Source organism: Scyliorhinus torazame, chromosome 5 (assembly GCF_047496885.1).
Source record: "Scyliorhinus torazame isolate Kashiwa2021f chromosome 5, sScyTor2.1, whole genome shotgun sequence".
Taxonomy (NCBI): Eukaryota; Metazoa; Chordata; class Chondrichthyes; order Carcharhiniformes; family Scyliorhinidae; genus Scyliorhinus; species Scyliorhinus torazame.
In genome coordinates, this window is record NC_092711.1 from 291,553,869 (window position 1) to 291,564,901 (window position 11,033).

The window sequence follows — 11,033 nt, forward strand, 5'->3', positions numbered from 1 at the left end:
CACCTTAAGATCTTGTCATTTTTAATTTTGCCCCGCTGTGCATTATCGAACATGAAGGCTACTGACCGTTGGTCAGTGAGGAGAGTGAATCTCCTGCCGGCCAGGTAATGCCTCCAGTGTCGCACGGCTTCCACTATGGCTTGGGCTTCCTTTTCCACTGAGGAGTGGCGGATTTCTGAGGCGTGGAGGGTTCGGGAGAAAAAGGCCACGGGTCTGCCCGCTTGGTTAAGGGTGGCCGCCAGAGCTACATCGGATGCGTCGCTCTCGACCTGGAAGGGGAGGGACTCGTCGATAGCGTGCATTGTGGCCTTTGTGATATCCGCTTTGATGCGGCTGAAGGCCTGGCGAGCCTCTGTCGGCAGGGGGAAGGTAGTGGTCTGTATTAGCGGGCGGGCCTTGTCTGCATACTGGGGGACCCACTGGGCCTAATACGAAAAGAACCCCAGGCAACGTTTCAGGGCTTTGGAGCAGTGGGGGAGGGGAAATTCCATAAGGGGGCTCATGCGTTCGGGGTCGGGGCCTATTATCCCATTGCGCACTACGTATCCCAGGATGGCCAACCGGTTTGTGCTAAAAACGCACTTTTCCTCGTTGTATGTGAGGTTCAAGGCGTTTGCGGTCTGGAGGAATTTTTGGAGGTTGGCGTCGTGGTCCTGCTGATCGTGGCCGCAGATGGTTACGTTGTCGAGATACGGGAACGTGGCCTGCAACCTGTGTTGGTCAACCATTCGGTCCATCTCCCGTTGGAAGACCGAGACCCCGTTCGTGACAGCAAATGGGACCCTTAGGAAGTGGTATAGACGCCCGTCTGCCTCGAAGGCTGTGTACTTGCGGTCACCTGGGCGGATGGGGAGCTGGTGGTAGGCGGACTTGAGGTCCACGGTGGAGAAAACCTTATATTGGGCGATCCGATTTACCATGTCGGATATGCGGGGGAGAGGGTACGCATCCAGCTGTGTGTACCTGTTGATGGTCTGGCTATAGTCTATGACCATCCTTTGCTTCTCCCCGGTCTTTACTACTACCACCTGTGCTCTCCAGGGACTATTGCTGGCCTGGATTATGCCTTCCTTCAGCAACCGCTGGACTTCAGACCGAATAAATAGCCCGTCTTGGGCGCTGTACCGTCTGCTCCTAGTGGCGACGGGTTTGCAATCCGGGGTGAGGTTCGCAAACAAGGATGGCGGTTCAACTTTGAGAGTTGCGAGGCCACAGATAGTGAGTGGGGGTATTGGGCCGCCGAATTGAAACGTTAGGCTCTGCAGGTTGCACTGGAAATCTAATCCCAGTAATGTGGGCGCGCAGAGTTGGGGAAGGAAGTAGAGCCTGTAGTTTTTAAACTCCCTCCCTTGCACCGTTAGGTTCGCGATGCAGAACCCTTTGATCTCTACGGAGTGGGATCCTGCAGCTAGGGAAATCTTTTGCGTACTTGGATGGATGGTCAAAAAACAGCGTCTTACCGTGTCGGGGTGGATGAAACTTTCGGTGCTCCCGGAGTCGATCAGGCATGGTGTCTCGTGTCCGTTGATCAGCACCGTTGTTGTCGTCGTCTGGAACGTCCGGGACCGTGATTGATCTAGCGTCACCGAGGCCAGTCGTGGTCGTAGTGTCTCAGCGTCTTCTTCGGACCCCGTGGAACCATCGATGCTGGGGTCCTTTGTTGTCATCCAAGCTAGCGGCGTCCATGAATCGCACGCGGCCGGGGGTGGACAAAATGGCCGCCCCCATGGATTGCACGTGGTCGGGGGTGGACAAAATGGCCGCCCCATGCATCGCACTTGACTGGGGAGTCACAAGATGGCGGCGCCCATCCTCCCCTCGTGGTGGCCGGGACCCAAAATGGCGGCGCCCGTGGGTCGCACATGGGGCGCTGGGGGGGTTGGGGAGCGTTTGGGATGCCCTGGGCTCGTTCTTCTCCGGGGATCGCGGCGACCCCCGGGACCGGCACACAGCCGCAAAATGGCCCTTTTTGCCACAGCTCTTGCAAATAGCTGCGCGGGACAGCAGCGCTGCCGGGGGTGTTTCGCTTGCCCGCAGAAATAGCAGTGGGCCCCCCCGGGATGATCCGGCGCTTTAACCGTGCAAGCCTGTGAGGGAGGGGGGGGGTTTGACGCGATGGGGGTCCACGGAGCCCAAGGGGCTGCCGCGCGGTCGGGGCCGTAGGCGCGGGCGTTTTGCGAGGCCACATCTAGGGAGGCTGCAATGGCCCGTGCCTCTGAGAGTCCTAGCGACTCTTTTTCTAAAAGTCTTTGGCGGATTTGGGGAGAGTTCATACCTGCCACAAACACATCGCGAATTAACATGTCCGTGTGTTCAGTCGCGTTTACCGGCGGGCAGCTGCAGCCCGTCCCAAGATTAGCAGCGCGGCGTAGAACTCCTTTAACGATTCTCCGGGACTTTGCCGTCTCGTTGCGAGTTGGTAGCGTGCGTAGACCTGGTTCACGGGGCGAACGTAGATGCTCTTCAGTGCTGCGAGCGCCGTCGGGAAATCCTCTGCGTCTTCTATGAGGGTAAATTTCCGGGCTTACCCTTGAGTGCAGGACCTGCAGTTTCTGGTCTTCTGTGATCCGGCCGGGGGCCGTTCGGAGGTAGCCTTCGAAACAAGCTTGCCAGTGTTTAAAGACTGCTGCCGAGTTCACTGCGTGGGGGCTGATCCACAGGAATTCCGGGGCGATCCGGAGCTCCATAGTCCTTTAAGCACGCTTAATAAATTGTAGCGCACAATGACTTACGAGAGAGACGAGTAGAGATGAAGTCGATGAGGCTTTATTGAGCGTGACTTGTTCCCAGCAGTTCAGCAACAGAATGGAGCTGCGGGGAGAAGCACGGGTTCTTATACTCCGCCTTCAGGGCGGAGCCAGGGGTCAACAGCCAACCAGGACCCGGGATCTGTCAGCCAATAGCATCACGGCTTCACAGTCCCACATGACCCCTAATACATACCACCACATGGACCAAGTGCTGGAAAATGGGATTAGAATGGATAGGTGCTTGATGGCGTGTGTAGATACAATGGGCCAAAGGGCCCCTTGATGTGCTGTAAAACTCTATGACTCTGTGACATTGGAACGCCACCACTTGTGAGTTCCCCTCCAAGTCACTCACCATCCTGATTTGCAACTATATCGCCATTCCTTCACTGTCACTGTCAAAATCCTGGAATTCCTTCCCTAAGAGCACTCAGGGTGTACCTACGCCACATAGACTGCAGATGTTCAACAAGACCGCTCACCACCACCTTTTCAAGGACAACCAGAGATGGCAATAAACGCTGGCCGAGCCAATGACACCCACATCCATGAACAAATAAAAGGATAGATAGAAATTCTGTGGGGGCGGATTCTCTGGTTCCACAGCTGCCTCTTTCTTGGTGGTGCACCGTTTTCTGGTGGCGGGATTCTATACATCCGCTGCTTGTCATTAGGGTTTCCCATTGAAGCCACCCTGCGCCACCGGGTAACGTGGACGGGGTGCGCTGCCGGCGGGTACAGCGAGTCCGAACAGCCAGAGAATCAGGTGTTTAGATCTCGGGGATGTAGTCGAAAAATTGGACTCAAACCCAAGGAGCGGAATGAGGTATCCCAAAGTGTGGTAGAAATTTGAATCTCCCTTCGGCAAACAGCAATTGATGTTTGATCACTTGTTAAATTTAACACTGAGATGGATAGATTTTTGTCATTAAGTGACATTAGGCTCTGTGGAATTAGGTCCGAGAACAGCCCTGATTTTGGCGGACGGCACAGCGGGTTCCTATCTTCACATACAAACACACAGACATCAACAAACACACAGAAACATGCACATGCAAACGCACATACAAATATTTGCATGCAGTCACATGTTCACACATAAACATACCTAAACACACACAAACACACCCACGTCCACATGCAAATATTCACATACACGTGCAAACCATAGAACCATAGAAAAGTTACAACTCAGTAGGAGGCCATTCGGCCCATGTCATCCGTGCCAGCCCGAGGACACCCAGATGCCCTTTCTAATCTTCCTGCACCCAGCCCATAGCCCTGTAGCTACCAGCACTTAAGGTGCCGATCCAAGGTTTTTTTTAAAGAGTTTAGGGTCTCTGCCTCCACCACCAACTGGGGCAGCGAATTCCAGACTCCCACTACCCTCTGCATAGAAAAGTTCTTCCTCATGTCCCCTCTACACCTTCTGCCACTTATCTTGAATCTATGTCCCCTGATTCTAGAATTCTCCACCAAAGGAAACAATTTTACCCTGTCCACCCTATCTCTTGCCCTCATAATTTTGTACACCTGCAAACATTCACAGACATTCACGCGCGCAGACACAAACACACAAATGCATATATACAAACATACAGAGACAAATGCAAACACTCAAAACATTCACAAATGCACAAGCTCACAGTCATAAACAAATGTATGAACACAAATACATGCAAACATACATACACACAAAAGTAAAAACGTATAAATGTTAGAAATGCGGGTACTTCAAACTTTCCAACAATCACAATTTCCTGTTTAAATTTAAGTGGATTGCTTTTTATTGATGGGGGGAGGGGTGAAAGCTCCGACTTCTTTTTGATTTATGATTGCTTTAAAAACTCCCAGAAAAATAGTAACGAGTCGTGCCCTTCAAAGGAAAGCCTGAACGTTTAATACCACACCGATCTCGTGGTGTGCAGGGGGGCGGGGGGTGTCCTTATTCCCGGCCACTGTCCCCACACACTTGGTCAGAAATCACGTTGTGCGTAAATGACTTCCAAACTCGCCCAATTTCCCCCGATTACGATAGCTCAGGGTCCAGGGATATGTTGAACACGCTGTGCAGTCATGTCATTGTATTGTTGTCCTGGGGCGGAGAGATGAATCTTCTGCTGTTGCTGTGGTTAACGGCAGTGTCCTGCCTTCCAACAAGCAGCAGCGGTGATACCCAGCTCATGATCAGAGCAGCCTGCCAAACGGTAAGGGCTTTAACACACTCTGCTCTCCCTTTGATTTTGCTTCGCAGTGTGAGTGGGCTGTTTATTGAAGTAAGCATAGAGGAATATATTTTAATAACCGAGGTACTCAGTTTAGCTAATCAAGATACCCAATTATTTTTGTCATGTTATATGTTTTGTGGAGAATAGATTCCTTTGCCTCCCTTTTCGCCACGGCCAATTATGAAAGAAGTGCATACAGATGCACAGACGGGGGAAAGACTGCTAATTATTGCGGCAGATTGCCAGAGAATTGAAACATTTTGTGATTTGTGTCTGAGTGTGGGCATGTGGTCGAGGCAGCCCTTGAGCTAAACTGGGTTAGCATGTTTGATGGATATTTTGGGCTTTGCTGACTTCGGCTTCTTGGGTCAGGTAGAAATTGCAAGTCAGCTCCCTCAGGTAGAGTCCGTCTTGTGCAAGTGGCGCGGTTAGTAAAAGTTACACAAGGTCAGATAGGTCGGGTAAACCTGATGGATTCCCTCCTGTGATTCAGATTCTTGAGTTGGTCCACACGTTGTTATCATTTGGCATCTTTGTAACCGTGTTCTGAAAATTTGCACCTCCAGTTTCCTAAATTAGAATTAAATTTGAACTTCTTAGAGGTTGAAAACATGGATGCTTTTTGAAGGAAGTGAGCAGTTTAAAACTTGGCTTGTTGCGCTTTCACAGTCGTCCCTGTGGGGCTGGTTTAGCACAGGGCTAAATCGCTAGCTTTGAATGCAGGCCAGCAGCACGGTTCAATTCCCGTACCAGCCTCCCCGAACAGGCGCAGGAATGTGGCGACTAGGGGCTTTTCACAGTAACTTCATTTGAAGCCTACTTGTGACAATAAGCGATTTTCATTTTTTTCATTTCCCTTCAAGCACTGGGAAGACCCACAGTTTAGTAGGCGGTAATATGTAGGGCCAGAAGCATCTAAAAAAGCAGCTGATCGGATGGTTAATCATTTACAGCAAGGGGGCTTTATGGTGTAATGAGTAAGGGCCATACAAAGGCACTTTACCTGAGCAACTAAGAGTGAGAGTTTGTGCTCAGTGGAATTGTCTGAAATAGGATTTAAAGATTGCATCCTCTAACTCAAAGGCAGTGGATGCTTACCACTAAGCCAAAGACTCGCTCCAAATAGGCAGTTTCAAAATATTGTTAAAATGATGGGAAAATATTCCAAAATTCATTTTTAGCTGTTTATCCTCATTTGTATGAGTGGACCCCTTGAGTAGCACGAGGACAGAATATAAGTGACCTGCAATTTAAAATGTTTTCTGCAAAATTCTGACTCTTTCACGTTTCATAAAGTAGAATTGTAGAAATCAATAACTCTACCTAAAATCAAGTGGTGAAATATCCCAGCTTGGCGAAGAGATGCTTCTCAGCTGCCAATTCTTCCCCTTTTATCAGGAGGAATTGCTGAACATGTATTCACTGCTAGCAATTTGTGAATATTCCCTAATATGCAAGCTGAGTTTTCTTTTTGTAGTGCAAATGTGTTCTTGAACTATTTTAAAAGTTTGTGAGAAAAATAAACTTGTGTCGTTTTCAATCTTATTTGGCAGAAAGACCACGTTGTGTCCTGTCAGTATCAAAACCTTTCCCAAATTCCTGATCTTCCAATGGCGGGGACTAAAGCGGTAGATTTATCCCATAATTCACTCCAGACATTGACAGAGGAATCGCTGCTAAATTTCAGTTCACTGCAATACCTGGATGTCTCCTCTAACCAACTGAAAACGATAGCGTCAGGCGCTCTCACACATTTGACTAGCCTGAGAGTGCTCATTTTGGCGGACAATCACCTGGGCAGGAACTTTTCATCCAGTGATGGAGCCTTCAGCCATTTAAAGAAACTCCAAGTGCTAAATCTGTCAGATAATTATTGGGACAGTGACACAGTAGCTCTACACCTGAAAAATCTGTCTTCACTGGAAGAATTACATCTTTCAGGGAACTTATTGATGAAGTTGACACCTGAAATGTTCTGCGAGTTGCTGTTTTTGAAATATATCTTCCTTGAAAAAAACTATATCACAGAAATAACCTCAGGGGCCTTTGAGTGCTTACCAAACTTGGTTGAATTGAATTTGGCCATGAATTCACTTTCTTGTATTTCCAACTTTCATCTTCCAAAGCTTCAAGTCTTGAACCTGAGCAGAAACGGCATTGAATTCTTCATGACCAGCGAGAATGAGGAAGAATACCATCTTCAAGTGCTTGATCTAAGTCACAACAGGTTGTTTCATTTTCCATTTCTTCCAAAATTGCATCAGATAAAACATTTGAATTTGTCTAGCAATTTAATGACCAGTGTAACACCTGACCTATTGAACAATTCAGCTGAATGGGACATAAGGAACAGATATAAAGAACTTACAGTGTTAAGTAAGACATCCAACCACAGTGCCCACGCAAGTTTATCGGAAGTGATATTTTTGGATTTAAGCAATAATGAACTGCCAGATATATCACATGGCTTTCTGAATAAATTTAGTTCCCTTGAACACTTGAACCTCAGTGGAAACTGTTTTCAGAATTTTAGTATCGAAAATGGCGATGAACTTAATTTTCTGTCTTCTTTAGATCTGAGTGACAATAAACTCAACAATATATCTCTGGGGGCAGATAATCAAAAGCTCCTGTCCTTAACATGCTTGTACCTTCAAAATAATTCCATTCAGTTATTACCCTCCCAGCTTTTTAAAGCCCTACCCAAGATAGAAACAGTCAATCTTGCAAACAATAACGTGAAGATTTGTAATATGGCAAACAAAACCATGGGATATGATAGCCAAATTCACCAGAGCAGTAATAGTAATAGGTGTGTGTCTTTTTCTGGAATCCCTTCTCTTAAATACCTCAACCTCGATGGAAATAACATTAAACAGTTGGCACCCTACACATTCTATCAGACCCCCTTGGTATATTTGGATATTTCAAGAAATAAAGATCTGGAAGTGACAAAACAGGCCATGGTAGGTTTGGAACATTCTTTGCAATTTCTCTCTTTAAGGTGGAATTCAATCCAAAACGCCAAAGTCACTTTGACATGCCTGAGTCACCTCCGAAATCTGGATTTGTCACACAATCAGTTAGAATCTTTACCAGATGGCATTGGGTGTTCTCCATTGCAAATCCTGGATATTCGGGGCAACAATCTTCACGTTCTTCAAGACTTAATCATTAGAAACGTGTCCCAAACTCTTAAAACACTGTACTTGAGTGGAAATGATTTTAACTGTTGTGCGCTGACTTGGATGGACATGCTGAATAGTACTGATGTTGAAGTACCAGATGTGTATAATGCAAAATGTTTTTACCCAAAGCAGAATGATTCTTCAACGGTCCAATTATTAAGTGATCACAGTGCATGTCATGCCAGAAGCATCCCGAAAGTCAGCCCCCTTTTGATTTTAATATCTGCACTTGCCTTTCTACTGGTTATTGGATCTGTGATAACATTAATTGTCGGAGAGTGCTGCAGATTGTGTCTGAACCCTGGAGATGAGAATTTTGAGGCAGACACTGCTCCAGTACAAACAAAGAGTGAGCACCAGCTGGAAGGGCTGTCTCTAAGTGTCATTAAAATAGAAACATAAAGTGGTGAAATGTGTGACTGAATTGCACCATGGAATCGGAAGACCAAAGCTTGGGACCCTATCTCAGATACAATGCAGATTTGGGACCCCAATGAAAGGTTAACTAACAGCCTGATACAACACCAAGTGAAGCTGAGCTATCAAAAGCGAAGAGACTTTACTTCTGGACGTGTAACCGAACTTTGCCCAGTCTCGAAATTTGGGATGCTTTGATAATGAGTAACGGAATTCTGTCTTTTGATGTGAAAATCTTATCAATTATTGGATACTCTCCAGTGGCTCAATAATTAAGTGCATCTTGTGATGTGCCAATGAGTCATGTGGTCCAGGAATGTCCCTGTATTTGATGCATTGTCAGCGCTGAGTTAATCTAGCTCAGCTAGGGTGGTAGGTAAGATATGTCTTAGCCTCCATGAGGGGAACATAATTGGCAGTTGCTCTTTCTTTCCCATGGACTTGTCCTGTAGTGGTGCTGCACCCCTCCCCTCAAACAAATTGCCCCCTAATCCTCATTCCTTCGGGCCGCAAAGGAAGATGGGAAGATTGGAACAAGAGCAGGCCATTCAACCACTCCACCATTCAATTACATTATGGCTAATCTGTACCAAATACCCATTCATGTTTCTAGAAATCTGTAACTAACAAAAAGTTATCAATCTCAGTTGACCCAAGATACATTTAAAAAAAATAAATTTAGAGTACCCAATTCTTTTTTTTAACCAATTAAGGGGCAATTTAGTGTGGCGAATTCACTTACCCGTCACATCTTTTTTGGGTTGTGGGGGTGAGCCCCATGCGGACAGGGGGAGAATTTGCAAACCCCACACAGACAGTGACCTGGGGCCAGGATCGAACCCGGGTCCTCAGTGCCGTGAGGCAGCAGTGCTAACCACTGTGCCGTCCCTGACCCAAGCTTCATAACCTTTCCCGATGTCCATTACCCTTTTGACAGTACTTCCTGATTTCATTCTTTAAGGGACTAGCTGTATTATTAAGAGAGATGAAAATTGGCTCTTTGAGAAAAGTACTGAAATACAGTCAAGCTGAAAAATCAAGTGCTGTCTGTTGGAGAGAAAGCAAAAGAAAACAATTGGTGGGGATTAATATTGTTGATAGTATATCTATTGTTACTGTTTGGATTATTATTAACTTTGACTCATAAGGTTCATTGTCATATGCTCACAGATGATTTCTCAGGATTTTCAGTTCAAATTGCTTTGGGCAGTGGAAATGTCAGGACAGCTCAACTACATATTAGTAAATTCATTATGTGTATCTTTACCCATGAAAGTGAAACACTATTCAGAGCACTACTAAGTTAATACAAAGTGTGTTTATTCCGCATTTAGTTTATGTACATGGGCAGAACTTTAAGCTCCCCCCAAAACCCCCACCCCTAGTGTGTCCTGGGTGGGGGGGGAACGGAGGGATCATAAAATTAAGTGGACAGAATACCCCCCCCACACACACACACACACACACCCTCCCCCTGGGGATCCACTCGCCCAACCCCAGACTGAATTTCATGCTTCAGCAGGCAGGGCCTCGGGTGGAAAGCCGCCCATTCAGCTATTAAGGCGCTTAAGCGGCCATTAAGGCCTTAACCCCAACCAGCCTCAATTTTTAGGCAAGTGGGTGCAGGGTCAGATGTCAGAGCTTGGGTTTCCCCATCCACCGGGCCAATTTAGTCCCAGGCACAGCTTCTAGCCATTGTAACTCTGTGCCTGACTGGATTGAAGAGCTGCCAACCAATCTGGCCAGCTGCTCTCACAGGTAGAACTCTTTTCAAGTCCTGCCCACTGCCAATCATCCTCCATTGAGCATTAGCTGGCAGTTAGCGAGTCAGTGGCTGTGCATTAGGTGCTGGCTCTTACGGTAACCATCCTTAAAATTCTACCCCATGAGATTAAACGCACTAAATATTAATTTACGCCTAGTCATCACACATTGATCTAATTAAATACACAGAGATAACAGCAAATATTTTTCTAATGAAAAATATCTTACCCTTGTGTTGTATGCATACACAAATTTTATAAGCGGGAGTTGGATATGAGCATCCTTAGCTTGTGCTCTGGGGATGTTTACAGCAGAATTAATGTACCAGAGTCCAATCCAATAAATTACACTTACAATCTCTTTGTTCAGGAGATGATGTTGGATTTTTATGTATCAGCCAATGTATTATTTTATTTTATAACTGTAAATTCTGTTATTATTTCAGACTTCCAGCATTTGTAGTTTTTATTTGTATTTATATAACTTATACAATGTTTTCTACTGAAATCTTTCATAAACGGCACTAAAGATAACTATGGCTATGATTATTTTTTTATCTTTTGCTTTATCATTTGCACACATTTCCAAATAGATTAAACATTAGTTAGATAGACTTGGTAAAATTAGATATTCACTGTATAAACTGCAGGGATGTAGGCCAAGGACTCCTACATCAGATTCCTATT

The 11,033-nt window shown here is 46.2% G+C and overlaps 1 protein-coding gene across 1 annotated transcript; it reads left to right on the plus strand.

Annotated features, from left to right (window-relative positions):
• Window positions 1–6,548: 6,548 nt before the first annotated feature.
• Window positions 6,549–10,795, plus strand: LOC140422797 (transforming growth factor beta activator LRRC33-like). Its single transcript, XM_072507710.1, has one exon. The coding sequence runs from the start codon at window positions 6,589–6,591 to the stop codon at window positions 8,566–8,568; it is 1,980 nt and encodes a 659-aa protein (XP_072363811.1). The 5' UTR covers window positions 6,549–6,588; the 3' UTR covers window positions 8,569–10,795.
• Window positions 10,796–11,033: the final 238 nt, after the last annotated feature.